General features: G+C 42.6%; 2 protein-coding genes across 2 annotated transcripts; both read left to right on the top strand.

Moving 5' to 3' along the window:
• The first annotated feature begins 905 nt into the window (after positions 1 to 905).
• Positions 906 to 15,760, top strand: MCM6 (minichromosome maintenance complex component 6). Its single transcript, XM_068949245.1, has 17 exons — positions 906 to 1,205; positions 1,933 to 2,079; positions 2,625 to 2,735; positions 3,280 to 3,529; positions 4,238 to 4,403; positions 4,506 to 4,651; positions 5,469 to 5,619; positions 6,257 to 6,398; positions 7,510 to 7,651; positions 7,794 to 7,901; positions 8,558 to 8,713; positions 9,787 to 9,915; positions 11,154 to 11,315; positions 12,420 to 12,555; positions 12,857 to 13,024; positions 14,352 to 14,491; positions 15,236 to 15,760. The coding sequence occupies exons 1-17, from the start codon at positions 1,093 to 1,095 to the stop codon at positions 15,347 to 15,349; spliced, it is 2,481 nt and encodes an 826-aa protein (XP_068805346.1). The 5' UTR covers positions 906 to 1,092; the 3' UTR covers positions 15,350 to 15,760.
• A 593-nt stretch (positions 15,761 to 16,353) lies between these two features.
• Positions 16,354 to 17,881, top strand: LOC138067672 (lactase/phlorizin hydrolase-like). Its single transcript, XM_068949256.1, has 2 exons — positions 16,354 to 17,064; positions 17,735 to 17,881. Exons 1-2 carry the CDS (start codon positions 16,398 to 16,400, stop codon positions 17,755 to 17,757), a joined length of 690 nt encoding a protein of 229 aa, XP_068805357.1. The 5' UTR covers positions 16,354 to 16,397; the 3' UTR covers positions 17,758 to 17,881.
• Positions 17,882 to 19,375: the final 1,494 nt, after the last annotated feature.

Here is a 19,375-nt window from a genome sequence, read left to right as displayed (position 1 = left end):
CAGCAGTCGCTCAGGGGCAGCTGTCAGTCATGGCATCACTTGACAAACATTACATTATACTATCACACAGTTAAGCGCTGCATTACAAATGGAGCTAAGTAACTCCAAACCAAGGCCTGATTCTCACCTGGTTTAAAGCAGGCTCTTTTCACATGAGGCTAGTCTTTCACAAGCAGAAGGTGTTGTTGAAACACTGCAGCCCATCTTTGCCGGCGAGAAGGGCCCACAGCTGCCCGAGCAGTCACCCTCACACAGTGCAGGGCACACAGCACCCTGATTCTTCACCACTGCCCTGGATGTACCAGCAGAGTTTTAACCGCAATTATTCTAACTTTTTTCCTTCTCTAGGAAACCAGCAAACTGTAAAAGTCAGACCAGCCTAACGCTGTGCTAATTTGATCCAGATGAGGCTAACACACACCAGCCCACCAAGCTGCAAAGCCACGAGTAGTTACTATAATCACACATGGCAGGCACCTCCTTGCTCAGAGAATACATTTTTCTGTCACAGATTTAAGTCTTCAACTGCATTTACAAGTTCATTGAGCAGAAGCACAGCACCACGGCAGGGGTAACCGCTGTTGTGGGGCACAGGGCGCTGACGACAGCGGTCAGGGTCAGTTCCCCAAACCCCGAGCAGCCGCCAGCCCTGTAACACCCGGGCAGTTACCTAGAGCCCTACCGCAGCCTACATCCAGCCTCTTTAAGCCTTTCCCCTTGGGGGGGGGGGGGGAGGGGGCAGAAATTCACCTTTCCACACAAGGCGTCCCGCCCCCGCGGCGGACTAACGGCCGACCAACGGCCGCCGCCGCGCGCACGCGCGCAGCGTGACCCCGCCTCGCGCCAGCCCTGACGCCATCGCGTTTGGCGCGAAAGCGTCCGCGCGGGAGAGGGTGTGGGGGGGGTGGTGTGTGGAGGGCCGGCGGGGCGGGGCGGGGCTCTGCGGGTCGGCGGCCGCCGATTGGCCGGCGCGGCGGAGCACGTGGGTCCCGCTGTGGCGCGAACCGTTGCCGGGTGCGTGTGGCGGCGGCGGCGGCAGCGGCAGCGGCAGCGGCAGCGGCAGCAGCAGCAGCAGCAGCAGCAGCAGCAGCGATGGACCTGGCGGCCGTGGCGGGGGGCGACGCGGGCGCGGCGCAGTCGCAGCCACAGCTCCGCGATGAGGTGGCCGAGAAGTGCCAGAAGTTGTTCCAGGACTTCTTGGAGGAGTGAGTGCGGCCGGGCGGCGGCGGGCCGCGGGGTGCAGGCGCCTCAGGGAGGAGGCCGCCATTTGGCGAGGGCCGGAGCGCGGCGGGCCCCCCCCGCCCTCAGGCGGGAGCGCCCCTCCCCGGCCGCTTGGGCTCACCGCTGAGGGCCCTCTCTGTTGCGCTGCGGGTTGTCAGCCTCGGAAGGGGCGCCGGGAGGCAGCGGGCGGCTCTCCCTCCATTTGCAAAACCCCTGCGAGCTCGCTTCTGCTGCAGCTCTTCTTTCAGGCCTCTTCGCTTGGTCGCTTTTCGCAAAGTTTGGTGGCTGCCAGCTTCAAAATCCCCCTCGCGCCTTGCTTCCGGCAAGTTAATACGTTGGACTTCCGAGGCTTCGCTTTCCAGGGGGTCCTTTAGCACAAACAAGGAACCTGGGAGCGCGATCGGCCCCAAGGAAGCCAAACCCGTTCGCTTCGGTAGAGTCATCCTTAAACCATAAATAAAATCCCGGGTGATAAACCAGCTATGTGAAATGCAGACCCGGTTCTTTCTGTCTGGGGCCTTTATAGAAGAAAGGGGACAGGAGGAAAGAGGCTGTTGGGAAAGACATTTGCAAGGGAATGTGGGATGCTGTGTTTTTCCGGGATGCCCCGCGGCATATCCTTTCCTTCTTCTCCTCTGTGGCGTTCAGAAGCGTTCAACTGCTGCCCCATGTATAACTGCGAATGTTTTCTTGAACCATACTCGCTTTCAGGTTCCAGAACAGCGACGGGGAGGTCAAATACTTGCGTGATGCTGAAGAACTGATTCGGCCAGAGCGGAACACGCTGATCGTAAGCTTTGTGGATTTGGAGCAGTTCAATCAGCAGCTTTCTACCACTGTTCAGGAGGAGTTTTACAGGTAAAACGTAGAGATTACCTGAGAGCCGAGCAATGCAGTCTCAGGCCCATAAGGTCTTAACAAATATTCATCTGCTTTCACTAGGGTGAAAACTCTTACCATTTAAAACATGTTTTTTATTGGATCAAAACTTTTTTTTTTCTTACCGGACTGATACTTATTACTTCTGTCTCTTTAAGAAGCACGACTTAACTAGGCAATTGCATTTACTCTGGTAAATAGGTGATCAGTATGGAAACATAGTGTAAACTTTAGCACTTCTTACTCTGAAAATGTTTTATTGATCCAATGACTGATTTTCAGGCTCTACCACTTATTATATGGGTAAACTGGCATAAAATAAGCCTCCTTGGATAATAAAGCAAATGGTAATATGCAGTAGTCTCACATTTAGCATATTTAGACTAGCTTTGGTGTGTTCTTATATAGTGTGGCAGTATAAGACAGAACCTGCAAATGGATGGTACAAGCCTTTGACACAGGCTAAAGTGAAAAAGACATTGTGATAGTTTCTGTAAAATTTGAGCTTATTTTCTGTCTTTCAGAGTTTATCCTTATCTCTGCCGAGCAGTAAAGACTTTTGCCAGAGACCATGGAAATGTTCCTTCAAACAAGGACTTTTATGTCGCATTCCAAGATCTACCTACCAGACACAAGTAAGATGGTTACTGATTCCAAAAACTGGTGTACTTATGTGTGGGGAAAGAAATGTTCAAGCATACTGAAAATGTTTTGACTGTGTAGCAAGAAATTTCCAGTTTATCAGTGCAATTGTGAAGAAATTGCCTAATCTTGTGCAGAGTATGTTCTGAAACACTTCATCTTCTATGAATCATGCAGACACTGGGCTAGATGGGAAGGGACTATATCACTAACGTTCACTATGTCTCTAATATATCACTCTCACTAATATCACTATGTTCATCATATTCGGCAGACACATGTAGCTTGTCTTTTTGAAAAAGGATTTAGGTTAAGTTATTTTTTGAAGCACAACTGAAGTAACTTTTAGATGAATATTTAAGCTCAAACCAATATTAAAAGTTTCTGTACAGTCATAAAATGAGAAAACATTGTAGCTGTTCTTTAATCACAGACTGCTGAAACTACCTAGTGTCTTAGTACTTGAATACTACACTGGGCATAAAAATGCCAATTCAACTAAGAACTCAATCCCTATCAATTTCGTGTTTTAAACAGAATTCGAGAATTGACATCAGCAAAAATTGGCTCACTGATGCGTATCAGTGGACAGGTGGTACGTACCCACCCAGTTCATCCCGAACTTGTGAGTGGAACCTTCCTATGCCTAGACTGTCAGACAGTGATTAAAGACGTGGAACAGCAATTTAAGTACACGCAACCAAATATCTGCAGAAACCCAGTCTGTGCCAACAGAAGGAGATTCCTGCTGGACACAAACAAATCAAGATTTGTTGACTTCCAAAAGGTATATTGGTGGGGGGTGTGGGGAGGGACTAATAAAGACTTTCCTGTGCTAGTTGAAAGGGTATTGTTTGCACTGCTACACATTGATGGTAGTTAATTTTAGTTCTGTCAGCATCAAGAAAAGGCCTCAAGAAAATGCATGGGAGTTTCTACTAACAGTTTCTTTCTGTCTATGGAAGACTTATTTTTAAGCCTTGGGAAGTTATAAATAGAATCAAAGCAGCTTTATCACATGACATTTATTTTCTAAGTAAGCCAGAAAAAGCCCACATATTTAGGTCACTGTCAGTCTCCTCTGGCAGGTTCATCAAGTATAATTATTTTATACAAGTATAAAAAGAAGTGTCTCTAGTCTCTTCAGTGTTTCACTCCTTTAGATTGTTTTACTTTGCCAAATCCTCCATGCATCAAATCTTACAATAATATTTTGCATTTGTCCCATTAATTGGAATGTTTTAAGTGTCTGGAGTGCTTTTCTCAGTCCTCAGAACTGAGCTCTCCTGAGTGTTCCCTTTGGTTTCTCCAAGACTGTAGATAGTGATTAGTAACGGGGTGTTTTGTTTGTATCATTTTAAGAGGACTTTCATAAGATTGACATAGATGGCAGTGAGCAAATGCCACTTACTTTATTTGCTAGCAGCTTTGATTTTAAAATGGTTTCGAACTTGGTTGTGTCTGCTGAGCGCTCTAATATTTTTCTAATCCTCAGGTTCGCATTCAGGAAACGCAGGCCGAGCTGCCGCGTGGTAGCATTCCTCGTAGCGTAGAAGTGATCTTGCGTGCAGAAGCAGTAGAGTCTGCTCAGGCTGGTGACAAATGTGACTTCACAGGATCACTGATTGTCGTGCCTGATGTGGCTCAACTCTCAACACCAGGTTTGTTGCTACTGCTTATACTGTTCATTGCACTCTCAATGGGATGTCCCCTCCCCTGCTTGTTCTGGGAACTGTTGTTCTGACTCTTTGTTCTAATGGCAGGGGTGCGTGCAGAGACTGGCTCCCGGGTAAGCGGGACGGAGGGCTATGAAACCGAAGGAATCCGAGGACTTCGTGCCCTGGGAGTCAGAGAGCTGTCATATAAACTAGTCTTCCTAGCTTGTTATGTTGCACCAACAAATCCACGGGTGAGTGTGGAAAGAAAATAGATTTAAAAATGTTGATGATTTCTGTTCTGTTCTTTTACTTCAAGTTGAGGGGGGCTAAAGCTTTAATTTTATATATGTACCACATTACTCTACATTTGACTCTATATTCTGATTGGATTTATATAGCAAGTTCTTTCCTTGGCAGATAACACATCTGTGAAGACTGCTATGAACTGTAAAGACAATTTTATCAACTTATTCTAAGGAGATAAATGATCCCCTTGTCTGCATTCAGCCTTCACCCATTTCTCCAGCATTTCTTCCTTCTCCAGGGAATCCTCATAGCTTTTTCCCCCCCACTGTGACAAAATAAAGCATCCTTCTTGTTCCCTCTATTTTATCTTATGAAGCCATTGGATGTTACTACAGCATTAATAAATAATATTGATTGTGGCTGGATTTTAGCCATGGTTATATTATTGTTATGATCTCACTAGCCGTTATGATATTTTAATCCATAATTCTGCTAGCAGCTTGACCATCACGTACAACAAAAGCAGTGTTTGTTATTTCCTGGGTGTAGAAGTTTCCTGTCTCATTCTAGAGTAATAAAGGGCCTTGTAATTCCCCTGGGGAATTGTCTTTCTCTGAGGGTTTTTTGGTGTGTGATTTTTTTTTTTTTTTTAAGGTCTAAGGTGATGTGCTTCCTTAACCTGAGGTCAGCCTTTTTGGATGTGTTCCTCCTACTCAGCTTACACAGCAAACTTGTATAACCTCTTGTCTGCAGTGTTTTCATTCAGTAATGGCCATATTTTTCATTGGTATAACATTTATATTTTGAATATCCTTTGTTTAGTTTGGTGGAAAAGAGCTCCGAGATGAAGAACAGACTGCGGAAAGCATTAAGAACCAAATGTCTGTGAAAGAATGGGAAAAGGTGTTTGAAATGAGCCAGGATAAAAACCTCTATCACAATCTGTGTACCAGCCTCTTCCCCACTATCCACGGTAAGAGTCCACTTGTTGCATCAAAGCGGGGACATCTCACTTGTGAAAATATCAGTTCTTTCTGATGTCTTTTTAGTGCCATTTTGTAGCCCTGTGCCAACTGTCTCGAGCTGTCCCCTCCATCACTGATTTTGCTAGGAGGGGAGAACCTGTGTTCAAACATTAACGCCTAAGTCAAAATGGTTGGTTTTGCTATTGGATCATCTACAGCTAAACTCAACAACTCATAGTCGGATAGATGCTTTATTTTGCATGGGCATCCTTCAAAAGATGTAAGAGTCCCAAATATTTGCATATTCTTATGCACGCACGTCTAAGAGTGTGTTTGAAGTTCTTGCTTCTGGCTCTGAACTAGTTGGCTTGCTTACTTTCTTTATGTCTGAAAAGCTACCGGCTGAATTTTATCCATATTGTGAGCTACTGCCGCGTTAAGGAATTCACCTGCCATCTGAGTCATTCTTCCTTGATTTTGTGCTTGAGCACATAAATGTAGTTTTTAGTGGATATTTAGCAAGCAAGTGGATTCTGAGGGGATGAGCCAAGATGCTCTAAAATTCTAAAATCAGAATATTTTTTAAATAGGAAAAACAGGGAGCTGTGTTTTGGATTTTTTTTTTGAGTATCTTTTCTGGGACAGGTAATGATGAAGTGAAACGTGGAGTTCTGCTGATGCTTTTCGGAGGAGTTCCAAAGACCACTTCAGAAGGCACTTCACTGCGTGGGGACATCAATGTTTGTGTTGTTGGTGATCCAAGTACAGCCAAGAGCCAATTTCTAAAGTAAGCATCTCTTTAAAACTCAATATTGAAATGTTAACCAGTGTGACTAGAGCTGTAAGTGTTTACTGTGCTTTTTTTTTTTTTTTTAACCTTAAACAGAGGAAAGGGAAGTACCATATTGAAGAATATTTTCCAGAAATTGCTTGGGTGTGGCTGAGTTACTTGAATAGGGCTGAAGCAAATTTAACAAGCCCCTGTGGCAGCAACAGCAAGGAATGAATTAAGATTTTGGTGGTTGTTGTTTAGGCAGTTAGGAAAATACATATTTCCAAATCTTTTTGAAAGGCATTGAATATCAAAGCTACAGAGTTTATTGCGTATCTTAATGATTTTTTCTGTTTCATTCATTTTTAGCTCAGTCTAAATTGGAGGGTCCCAAACACTTCAGACAAATAGACAGCTGTTACCTCTGAATAACAATTGTTGACTACTCAGTCTTATGCTTTTTTTTTTTTTTAATTGAAATACTATTTCGTATTTTATTATGTTCCTTGCATACCGCTTTCTGTGGCAGACCAGTTTGGGGACTACTGTTCTGGAGGACTGACTTGATGTGTTGGTTGGCACAGGAAGCACAGGGTTGCTAACACTGCGTTCACTTACCTCTGCATCTTTCTCCGCGAGGCCGAGATACTTGCAGCATACACCATATCTCAGAAGTGTGGAGGCGCCACAGAGGCTGCTTTAGGCTGCCTGAGGCCAGTCTAGCTGCTTCCTGCTATGAAGCTATTTGTTTCTTTGTGCTGACTTTCACCTGACCTGTGAGGAGCTGTGTTAGCCTGTGAAGTCAGCAGAAACCCTTTAGGAGGAGGTCTGGGTTATTTTTTCTGGCAGTGTAGCCAGAGGTGAATAACAGACCTTTGACAGCCTGCAGTTAGATGGTTATTATTTCCCAAGGACGCTCTTGAACATCGATATCGATGGGAGGGCCTACCTAAATATTAATAGTAAGTCCTTGCTGTCTGAAAGAAGGAATGAGTTTTGGCTTTAGAGTTTGAAAGCAGTGCTGTGTTAAAGCTGTCTTGTTTCTGCAGGTTTTAATGTTTTGTTTCTTTTTTTTTTTTTTTTAAGTTCACGCAACTCAATTCCTCACTGTTACTTCTCTCAATAGGCATGTGGAAGAGTTCAGTCCTCGTGCCGTGTACACCAGCGGAAAGGCCTCCAGTGCCGCCGGTCTAACGGCGGCTGTTGTAAAAGATGAAGAGTCTCACGAATTTGTTATTGAAGCTGGAGCACTGATGTTGGCAGATAATGTAAGTCCACTAGCTAGAGAGTTCCTCCATCTGTGGAATGATTATGATTAGTGACAAAAAGCCCAAAACTGTCTTTAAGATGGTTTTTCTCCAAAAGTGATCAAATTTGGGTAACTTGCTATTTTTAATTCTTCTGCTGTAGGGGGTTTGTTGCATTGATGAATTTGACAAAATGGACATGCGGGATCAAGTAGCCATTCATGAAGCAATGGAGCAGCAAACTATATCCATTACTAAAGCAGGAGTAAAGGTAGCTTGTGCTATTCCTCTGATCGTCCAGTCCGCATGATCACCTAAGTGCTTGTTCCATGTACTGCTCTGGTGTCATCCTCTGTCATGTTTCCATTTCAGCTCTGTAACTGCCTCAGTGTAACAGCAGAGATACCACTTAGCTGCTAAGTTGTTGTGCCACATACCCAGAAAAAAATAAGAAATTTTACTGAAAGGAAGAAAGAGAGAGTAGTTAGTAGGAAATAGAAAGTGGGAACCAAGATGGGAAAATCCTGACCCTGAAGTATCCCCAGAAGAGAATGTAGACTTGTACTTATTTGTAGAAGTAAATTGTGTATTGTGAAAGGGGATTTTAAGTGCTTGTGAAAAGGAGTTTTAAGTGCTAGCTTCAATACTGTAGGCAGGAGTCTAACAGTGTTGAACTACTGATTATGCAAACTCTGGATCAGGGCAGATTGCTGGTTAGAAAGTACTAGTCGGAAGAGTTTTGGCTTTTTTAAGGAGCCATTGTTGTAATACCTCCACTGTATCTCTGTATGAAAGACGGGTAACCTTGTGGAGATGTTACAGGGTAGCTTACTGATGCTATGCTGACCCACTGGAATTGCAGTGAGTTGATTCCTTTAGCGAGTGGTCACCTTTTTTTTTTTTTCTTCTCCTTTTTTCCATTGTCAGGCTACCCTGAATGCCAGGACCTCCATTTTGGCTGCAGCAAACCCAGTTGGTGGGCGTTATGACAGATCCAAGTCACTGAAACAGAATATAAACCTGTCAGCTCCCATCATGTCTCGGTTTGATCTCTTCTTCATTCTTGTGGATGAATGTAATGAGGTAATTTTAAGGAACTGTAGAGTAATTTACATCAGAAACGATTTCTGGAGGTCTCTAGTCCAACCCCAAGCTCAAAGGAGACCACTAATAATAAGTTGGCAGGGCCTTGACCTGATGAGTTTTGATTTTTTTCTCCAAGGATGGAGATTCTGCCACCTCTCTGGGCCCTTGCTCCGATGTTTGGCAACTCTAATATATTTGGGGGAAAAAAAAATAATTTATAGCTGATGAGAGTTCCTCGTGGTCCAATTTACATCCTTTGCCTCTTGTTTTGTCGGTCAGTACTTCCAGGAACAGTTTGGAGTCCGTCACCTCTGTACCCTCCAATTAGGCAGTTGATTTCTCTTATGGCTGAAGAGACCCAGCTCTCTCAGCTGGTGCTCATACATCACGTGCTCCTGTCCCATGACCATCTCTGTCAGCCACCGCTGGGCAATTTTAGGTGAAATCGATCTCCTGAGAGCCTGCCTGCTCCTTGTACCTTTCTTCTCTGTCTAGAAAGCTATGAGCTGGCAGTACACATTTGAAAATTCTCTGCTGAATACAAAGATGTTGCCCTTTCATCTTGTAGTGATTTAGCAAACTTAACACCGTCAGTCAATTTTTAAAGGGCTAGTTACTAAAGTTAAGATCGCTACCACCAGTCTGTGTGGTGTTGGCCTTAGGAACACAGGAGATACTGAGATTAATGTTGGTTCAGTACTTTTCTCTTCACTCTTTTGCTGAGAGTGATGATCTAATTGAAAAGGGACTATTGAAAGAGACAAAGTAGGCTGAAAAGAGAGAAAACAGTTCCCACCCTGTAAAGTGTTGCTTTCTGCTGTTTCTTTGGCTATCTTATAACCCAGGAGAGTTGAAACTGCCTTTCGTCCCTTCTCTGGTGTTTTTCCTTTTATTAAAAACACTCCAGGACATTCTCCTGGTTCTTCTGGCAGAGAATCTTGCTTCTGGGAAAGCTAGCTCTGCCATGAAGAGTGCAGGTAAGGGAGCGGGATGGGAAGGAAGACTATAACTATTGTTTTGTTATGTGGCTGGTGTTGTGAAAGTGATCTAATAGAGCAATAATATCCCAGGTTACAGATTATGCCATTGCCAGACGCATAGTGGATCTGCATTCCAGAATAGAAGAATCTGTTGATCGGGTCTATTCATTAGATGATATCAGAAGGTATCTGCTGTTTGCAAGACAGTTTAAACCAAAGGTAATTCTATTTGTCATCTATTAATACAGTATACTGCATGAAAAAGTCCAAAGGACTAGTCATTGTCCAGCTTGCTTTTTTTAGGCAAATGCAAAGACACTTACTGAGATTTCTCACTAGAAGGCAGCAGTGATCTCGGTTATTATCTAGCAACACAGTATATTTTGGAGCCATGTAGTCTTCTGAACTCTGGAGACCCAGTGAGCCCAGCTGAGACTGTTTTATAATTAGCAATGTTAATTGCTTCAGTGGCAGTTTTTAACCTCTGTGTATCGTAACTGACAGGTGGTGTCGTAGCGCTCTCTTATCTCAAGGTCATGGGGTATTTAATGTAGCTGCCATAGAGATTTTTGTATTTTATTGACATATTGCTTAATAGCTGGTTTGTCTTTGTTTTAAAAGGATGTTGTTCCTCAGTATCTCTTTGCCTTCTTTGTGGTAAAATGCAGAATATGGGAAACTGCTCTCAGCACAGATTTTTGTGGTGTGTCCAAATTGCAGCTTGCATGGGTGGTATCAGATCTTTCCGAAGTTCTTCTAATGTAGCGCTTCTCAAATGACAGGAGAGAGGACACCCTCCCTTACCCTCCCTTACATAGAACAGTCTGTATCCCAGAGAAGGCCAAAGGAATCCCTAGAATAATTCCATATCTGTCCAGCTGTAGTGAGAGGACAGAGGCTGTCAGGGCTAGTCAGTATATGGCCTCCTCTGATTTTTCAGTCTGGAAAGTAGAATATACTGCTTTGCAAGAGTTTTGCAAACTCCCATTTCATTTCCGCGTGGGGATGAGTGGTTTTTGCCAGCTGGATCTGTGCGTGTGCAGATAGGCTTGGGTTACAAAGTGTGTACGCAAAGCTGTGGACAGTGTATGTTGAGTGTGCGTCCTTGTGTGTGTTCTTGAAATGAATGGAGGGTGAATAAATGTAGAACAATCTAGTAGAGATGAGCAGTGAGTTATGCCTGGAAGCAAGTGGGTGGAACAGAAAATTCAAATGATCAGAGATCTTTTGTGAAATAATTGGTGTGTTAATGCTATTATGTTTATTACAATGTCATTGTTATTACAATAGAGCTGTAATATTATTGTAAAATAGTTTTTATTATGTGTAGCATGTGGGACAGTAGACTAAAACCAGTAGCTAGTATAGAAAAGTCTGGGAACCACTGATCTCACAGGAGAAGCATGAACTTAATGTTTTTAACATGGCAAGTTGTTATACCGTCTTATGTCAAACAGATATCTAAGGAATCCGAGGACTTTATAGTGGAGCAGTATAAACGACTGCGTCAGCGTGATGGTTCTGGAGTGACAAAGTCATCCTGGAGAATCACAGTGCGACAGCTGGAAAGCATGATTCGACTGTCTGAAGCTATGGCCCGTATGCACTGCTGTGATGAGGTATTAAGTCTATATTAACGCTGTGGGAGTTAATTGACTGTGGTATTGTGCGTATTTAAATCCTATGGGTGAGCAGGAGAACTTGGATGTTTTCACTTTTGAAACCAATCATAGTCGGTCTGAATTTATATGCCAGAGACGCTTGCTTTTAAGCTGTGTCCTGTCAAAAGTGAGGTCAGTTGGTCTAAACTGAGAACATGCATGTTTTTGCATGATAGATGTGTCAGCACTCTCAGCCAGTCAAATTATACAAGATAGGAGGAGCAATCTTCTGTATTACTATCGGCCAGGGCTGCTGGCAGTGTCTCTCCTAATCTCACATAGTTTGTAATCATGCGTGGCTCTTTTTCCTCTGTAATGTAAAAAGCCAAAGTCCATCAAGGAAACTGAACTTCCTTGAGAGAGAACACAAGGGGATAGCGTCAAGCACGTGTTTGTGATCTGAGCTCCTCCTCACATCAACCAGTGTTGAGATGTAAGTTGTGTTATAGCTGGAAAACGTAGTTTGACCATTATCCATCTAGTCCCTGCTTTAAAACACAGCAGGTTTTTTTAAGTGTTGGTTAGGGGTCTCAAATGACATATGCAGTGATGCTAAACTGCTCGCTGGTTATGTGAGAAGGACACCCACTGGGTTCATTTTAATTAAGTTTAGCTTATAAGGAAACAGACAGCTTTTCGCTTATGGCTCAACTACAGGAGACTTTTCTAATTTTTTCTTTTCAAATCCAGAGGAGACTAATTGCGAACTTTTTTTCACATTTTATTTCTATTCAGACCCATTCTTTTCCATATTTCTTACCCCACTGATCCTTCTTCAAGATGGTCTTGTTTAAGTAAAAATATTGTCAACTCTTCATGATAGTTAAGGCCTGAAAGGTTCATATTCCCTCCATAATCTTGTGTGAATGCAAAGTCACACCTGTAGCAGGATATAATTTGGCTTGCAGAGACTTCACAGCTTATGCTTAATTGGGTGAGATGGGTAGAAAGCCAGTTTATCAGACTCTGGGGGTGAGTTTCTGGAGCTAGCAGGGAAACAACCTTTAATACTAGAACAGCCACCATGCATATTTAATGCATGTTTTTTCAAATCTTTCCCAGGTTCATCCAAAACACGTGAAGGAAGCTTTCAGGCTTTTAAATAAATCTATCATTAGAGTTGAGACTCCTGACATCAATTTAGACCAAGACGAAGAACAGCAAATGGAGGATCAAGAGGACCAAGATGGAGTCAATGGTAGAGAGCTTTTGAAAGGCGAAAAAGACTTCCAGCCCTTTATAGCTTACGCTGTTTGAGTATATACTTCTCTTCATTTCTCACCTTTTTCTCCTCTCTCTGTATCTCTCTAACCAGTAATGGCGGGACTAAGAATCTAGGATCTTTACTCCTGTTCTTAACTCTCCTACTTTTTCCCTTACTTTTCCCTTGTGGGCTTCACTCACTTTGTTGGACAAGTCAAGATGTTCCTATGACTCACAGAGAGTATTATACAGTTAAGACACATTGCGGAGTTAAACCTGGGCATGTGTTCAAACAGGTGAGGCAGAAGCTCCAGCTGGGGTCACTGGTCTTGTGAATGGGATCAATGGCCATCCTGAGGACGTGAGCAAGGATGCTGTACCCAAAGCTTCTCTTAGACTGGGCTTCTCTGAGTATCGACGGATTTCTAATCTCCTTGTGCTGCACCTCAGGAAAGCAGAGGAAGGTAAGAATTTGTTTATTAAAAAGATGACACGCTTTGAGTTGTGTCATCGTGTGTGGATCAGCTCTTTTCTGAATTAGTTTCATCTAAAACTCACGGAGTTTCTTAGCTCTGAAGAAACCTTTAGTCTTCCAGTCACTTTAGAGAAAAATGGCTTGTGCTTGTCTTGTGTTTTAAAAAGTTAGGGTAGAAGTGATTGCTATGGATCTTTGAGCAGGAGTTGCCACTTCTTCCTATGCAGCTTTCAGTGGAACTTGATAAACATCACTGTGTAAGTAGAGTCTTTGCTCTTTCGTACCTTGAGGTACTTGAGACATGTTAAGAGAGCAACCTTAACCTCTGCAGGGGTTCACACGCCTGCTGCTCTGAGTGAACTAATCCCACTGTGCCAAGATTCAGCACAGGTAGCTCCATTAGTTCAGGAAGCCAGTGGTACTGCATTTCATGCTACTACACTTGAGACTTTTGCTCCTGCTGAGACACCAGGCTTGTTAGGTCAACTGTGACCCCGTGCACATGTGGATGTATGACATCTGCTGCTGTGAATACATCTTTACAGACTTTTTAGCTCTGACATCTTAGTCATTTGTCATAGACCAGCAAGCCAAGGAATATGGCTGCAGAGCAGGGAAAAGGGTTTGTAGCATATGCCGGTTTAACATAGCTAAAACGGTCAGCAGCAATGAAAACGTTGTGGCAAGAGCTTTAATGTATGCCAGCAACCGTAGCCCAAAGTATACCCTGAGCCGGTATGTACTGAACGCCAAGTGGCTGCATCCTCCTTGGGGGAGATGAAATATTCCCGTTGCAATAAGGTTACTCTTGTGGTGAAAAGCAGCAGCTATCTGAAAGTATGTAACAATACTACAAAGTTTTTGGATGACTATGGAAACCAGTATCCATTCAAAATACTGAGTATTTGTAGAAGGATGATTTCTTCAGTTTTGTGTGACCGTGACTTTCTTTTGCCTTTACTTAGAGGAAAGTGGTACCACTCCTTACAGCTGCTGCTTCTTGAAGCTGAAGGCCAAGGTGTTTGCTAGGCTGCTGGTTTAGTTAGTGAGCCATATAAATGCGTGGAATCAAAAGCCTCAATTTTGAATCTAAATATTTAGTCTCCAATAAAACTACAATACAAGAGCCTTCCATACTAAACATCTTGATTTAAGAAAAAGAAGAAAAGCTGACAGGCTGTTGTGTATTTCTCTTTCCAGCAGCGTATATGTTAAATAGAAATCCTTTTCTCTAACAGTTTGGTGTATTATGCTGCTGCGTTTATGCAGATTGTGTCAATTGGCATTGTGTCATTAGATTTCTATCTTATTTGCAGAAGAGGACGATTCATCGTTAAAGAAGAGTGAACTTATTAATTGGTATCTAAAGGAAATTGAATCTGAAATAGAGTCTGAAGAAGAGCTTATAAACAAAAAGAAGATCATAGAGAGAGTCATTCATCGACTTACACATTATGTATGTACAGAGATGTGTGGATACTGAAAGGGGTTTTTAAGTTATGATTCACTGTTAGTATAGTATATTTCTAATTGGAGAAATATGTCTTGTGCTTCCATGTCACTGTGTTCCAGTGTAAATGCTTTATTTGTTTAAATCTCTGTTAAAAATAGCTACAGAGAAAACACTGAAATAAGTTAGAATCAAAAAAAAAAAAAAAGTTGAGTAGTTGAGTACTGTATTGTGTCCCTGGAGAAGTATAAGTAGTGTTTTTCTGTACTTCTGTAGCATTAGTCCTATATTAGGACACAGAAACGCACAGAAACACAAATTCAGTGATTAGCTTTAAGCCTTATTTATTGTGCCTTATTTAAAATGCTTCTCTGAGGTAAAAATGATTATTTCCCGAGATCACAGTGTTTACAGCCACAGAAGTTACTGATTTCAGATTTTGGATTCAAAGCTTGGGATACTGGGGCTGTTTGGAGGAAAAAATATCAAGATATAAAATGGGCAAAATACCCTTTGTTTTAAAGGTGCAGATCAGCTGGACTGAGATGTTCCCAGAAAGTGTATTAGGTATAAGAGATTTCCACTGAAGATAATTGCTAAGATTAGGAACTTATTAAAAAGGGAGCTCACAGTTAAAAGGGCTAAATAATTCATCAATAGGAGGTGCTACCAGTAGGAAAAACGAGATGGCTTTCAAAAAGTACAGTTGTTTTCTCTTTTTGTCTGAATGCAGATTTTTGTCTGTTGCAGGATCACATTCTTATAGAACTGTCCCAGTCGGGCCTGAGAGGCTCCAGAGAAGAGGAGACTTTCGATGAAGACCCATACCTGGTTGTCAACCCTAACTACCTGCTGGAAGACTAAGGGCTGAGAACTGGATTATGGACCTGACTAGTTATGTGTTGGAAAATGCATTCTCTCTGAATTCTTACAATAGTTCCTATATAGCTAACATCTTCAATTTATATGAATGCTTGACTGTCGAATGGACCAACACGCGGTTAGTAATACATGACTGAACATATACACTGAACGTACTTGGGATGTTTTTAAACAAATGACACGTTAACGTATTGGTTCGTTACTCGTTCTGGGTTTCACTGCCATTGTCCAGATGCAGAGGAAAGTCATCCAATAGCTCTTTTCAGCATCAAGCTGTGTACATGCTTCTGTTTTAAATGAGAGGAATTTTGCATTATTCTTCTATTGTATTTAGTAAACTTGTTATGCTATAGATTTTCACTGTTTTTCTTATAAATAAAAGATCATTACATGTCTGTAGATGTCTGGGGGTGGCTTTGTTGTCACTGGTATGTGGGGTTGCTGTTTTCATTGCGTGTGCTTTGATGCTGAAAAATTAGTGATCTGAATACATAGTGTTTTAAGAAATACTTAACCTTCTAGATGACTGATGCTGGTTTTTAGGAAAACTTTTAAACTTCTAAGGGATAGTGACAGCATCTGATTGTATCTCTCTGTTCTTGGATGGACTTTTTGTACACGCTCCTGGTGCACTTTTAAAATAGAACATTCAAAATAGCCAAGGCCAAAGCAAAGTTTTAATCCAGGAGGGCAAAACCCCCTATCTTTAGTGAATGCCTTGACTCGTAAGTGAAGTGAAAGGTGGCATGATTTGTGAAGGGCTTTTTGAGTGTATTTGCAAACTTGTTCTTAGTCTTTATTTAGAAGAAAATATTTTATTTAAATTTCTATTGATCTCAATTATGTGCTCTTATGCTATGTGGTTATTAAATAATCTATTAAGAATTAAAATACGTGAATGTTTTTTTTTTTCTTTTTATCAACCTGATACTAGTACCTAAGAAACATTTTTAAGCATGTGAAATATACCAAGACTATTTACTTTAAGTGCAAATAGTATGAAATAACTGTTTCTGAAGGAAGTGCAGAGATGGAGCTGGTATATAAGACAGTCTTTTCTTTTTTCCTGTTAGCCTCTCCCAGCTTTGGGCTAGACAGAGGATTAGCTCAGAATTTTATTGCCATTGCTGGACCACTACCCAGGGAGCTAGTAAATAGTTTGCATCCGCAGAACCAAGTCCTACCCAAAGAAGCTCAGGACCCTGGTGGGAGCGAGGCCCAGGAGTACCTGTGCCAACAAGATCCTGTGCCTTCTGAGCTGCCCCTGCATCTCTCCCACCTTCGTGAAGCCGGGGTGACGCACTACAAAATCTTCCTGCCATGGGCGTGCATCCTTCCGGAGGGGGACGCTAGGAGGCCGGATGAAGCCCGAGTGCGGTGGTACCGGGAGCTGCTCGAGACCCTGGCTGCCGCGAGCCTCCGGCCAGTGGTGGTTCTGCATGAGCGGCGTGTGCCCAGCACTGTGGCCGCGCGGGCTGTGCGCGGGGAGGCCGGCGGTTTTGCCGACCTGTTTGTGGAATACGCAGAGTTCAGCTTCCGCTCTTTTGGGGACCTGGTTGACGTGTGGCTCACCTTCAGCGCCGTGCCGGAGGTCCTGAAGAGCCTGCCTTACGACGACCACCAGTCCCGCGTGCAGGCCCTAGCTGACGCTCATGACAGAGCTTATCAAGTCTACCATGAGAAATACTCGCCAGCAGGTAAAGGGAACCGGGGAGGGACTTGTCTGTATGACCTTTTCACAAATAATTTGCGATGGGATTAAATTATCGTTTACTTGGAGGAAGAGTTTACATTTGTATTTGGCCAGCACGGGAAAAAATGCCTGTGTAAATACCTGAATTTCCAGTTTATCTGATTTTATGCATTCTAAAAAAAACAATCAGCGTATCTTATTTGAAAACTGACCTTTTTAGCTAGACCATAAAAGCAGCCAAATTTATCAGAGATCCTATATTTTAATAGGGCTTTTTTCCTTTTCTGTTCCTTTTTAGCACATTAAAACGGCATTGAGGGCTGTTTAAGTGTTATCGTAAAGCCATACCTCATGCCTTAAAGCCCTAGGGATTTGTTAATGGTTTAGTTTGATATCAAATGAAAACAAAACTTGAGCTGATACAGAAGTGTCCGAGTTGTGTTTGTGATCACTGACTCTATCTCCGCTTCAAAGTATGCTGCGTTAGGTAATAACCAGCTCCAATCTGAGCTTTAGTAGCATTTCAGACTAGTGCTATCATTTCAAGGGAACACCATACTCTCCCGAATGTGCTTATTAGGGGGAACATGCTTCTCTCTCTCTCTCTTTTTGTTTTTATTAACACGTAACGTCTTATATACCCCTCGGGATTACTGCTTTGTTCTGTTTTCCAGCACAACATCCTGCATCTGCTTAGACAGCTGTGTTGGTAAGGCTGGGAATGATGTACTTCCTTCTCTCCACGTGTCCAGTTAGCAGCCTGCCTTTCACGTGGAGAACTGTTTGTGATCTTAGGCCTGGATGACATCTCTGAGAGTGTTTGATCAGAAGTTTTTTCAGCTGCACTTAAGGTGATCCTTGCGTATGTTTTTTTGGAATTCCTTTCGTTAACTTGCGTTTGATTAGTAATTTATTTTCTTTATTTACAGGTGTAAGTAACTTCTTATTGCAGTTTGAACTCAATCTAACTGAACTGAGTGCTGATTTACTTTAATAGATTAATCCCATGAACCTGAACTAATTTTAGCTGGTGAGTAAATTGGCCTCCTTGGTTAGCATTAATTAAAGCATATAGAGGCTATATTGTTGTCTAGCTAAGTAATATTTGCAGGTTATTTATACTACTCTTTCTGCTGTCAGATCTGTCAGATCCATCCTCTTTTGAGCTTTAAAAGGCTTCTTGGAGACTGAGGAGATGTTTGTACTTCATTATGTGTGGGTCTCTGTCCCCTCAGTCTTTGATAATAAACGTTTTTCACGTGGGAAAAGAAATAATTTTTCTACTTTGTCTTTCCCACCAGTACTATATGTGTCTTTGGGTAGGAGGGGCGTTCTTTCTGGAGTTAACACTGCTCTAGTCGGGGGGGGGGGTGGGAAGGTGGAAAGCAGCAGGTGGTGCTGTAAATTTTCTATTTAAGCACTTATTGCATCCATCAGAAAAAAAAAAAAGTTCTTAGCCAGGCGCTCAGAACAGCAAGCACAATATTTCAACAAGGTTTTTAAGGCTCCCTTTAAAAAAAAAAAAAAAAAGTCATCTTGGAATCGGATGGAACGGAATGTAAAAGTGCACAAATCGCAATCCCTGCGTAAGCAAAACGATGAAATGTGGGCTCTCCTGAAAAAAGAGCAAGTGTTCAGTGGCAGTTTCTACTGTAACATAAATAATAAAGATGATGTTTGACAGAGCAGTAAATTAACTAGCTGCTTCCAGCTGTGTTTCAGACAAGAACTGGTTGTTCAAAGAAATAGTTGATTTAAACATGCTGTACGTTAAGGCAACGCAGAGAGCAGGTTCAGGCAAATGCTCTCAGCTCTCCAATTCTGCTGTATTTGAATGTAGCAAGGTAGGGTTTTCTCCTCCTCACTGCAGTTCAGGTGCTCTGTGTATTCACTCTACTTGAGAGAGCATGCGTTCTCAAGGCTAGAGGAAGGAGTACTTTGGAAAGCAATAAATTATAGCATTTGGACTCCCTGATGTTATCAGGTCTGGGGTTAGCTCCACAAAACACGCACGTTGCTGCTGCTGCCTGAATTCACATAACAACCACTTTTCCTTCCAAATAGGTAAGATGCCACGTCACGCATTTCCTTTATGTGCCCAAGTATCGTAGCACAAGCACACCTCCTTCCTGTGCTGCCCACCCTGAGCCCTGGAGGCTCCCAGCCCTTGCAGCAAAGGTAACTCTGCTCCTGTTTTTTTTTTTTTTTTTTTTTTTTTTGGCGTGCTGGGATTCCTCTTAAGGCAAAAAAAGCCAAGAGGAGGAGATGAAAAGTATTATCTGCTTTTTGTTTTATCTTCCTCTGAAATACAGGCA

Source organism: Struthio camelus, chromosome 6 (assembly GCF_040807025.1).
Source record: "Struthio camelus isolate bStrCam1 chromosome 6, bStrCam1.hap1, whole genome shotgun sequence".
Classification (NCBI taxonomy): domain Eukaryota; kingdom Metazoa; phylum Chordata; class Aves; order Struthioniformes; family Struthionidae; genus Struthio; species Struthio camelus.
Note: the sequence above shows the minus strand (reverse complement) of the source record. Positions and strands in the feature narration are given on the sequence as shown.

Bases quoted from the DNA above. Each gene is read 5' to 3' on its own strand.
- MCM6 (XM_068949245.1), top strand. From the start codon at position 1,093: ATGGACCTGGCGGCCGTGGCGGGGGGCGACGCGGGCGCGGCGCAGTCG. The intron at 2,736-3,279 runs GTAAGATGGTTA...TGTTTTAAACAG, and splicing joins GATCTACCTACCAGACACAA to AATTCGAGAATTGACATCAG. The intron at 12,556-12,856 runs GTAGAGAGCTTT...GTGTTCAAACAG, and splicing joins GGACCAAGATGGAGTCAATG to GTGAGGCAGAAGCTCCAGCT.
- LOC138067672 (XM_068949256.1), top strand. From the start codon at position 16,398: ATGGAGCTGGTATATAAGACAGTCTTTTCTTTTTTCCTGTTAGCCTCT. The intron at 17,065-17,734 runs GTAAAGGGAACC...TCTGTTTTCCAG, and splicing joins TGAGAAATACTCGCCAGCAG to CACAACATCCTGCATCTGCT.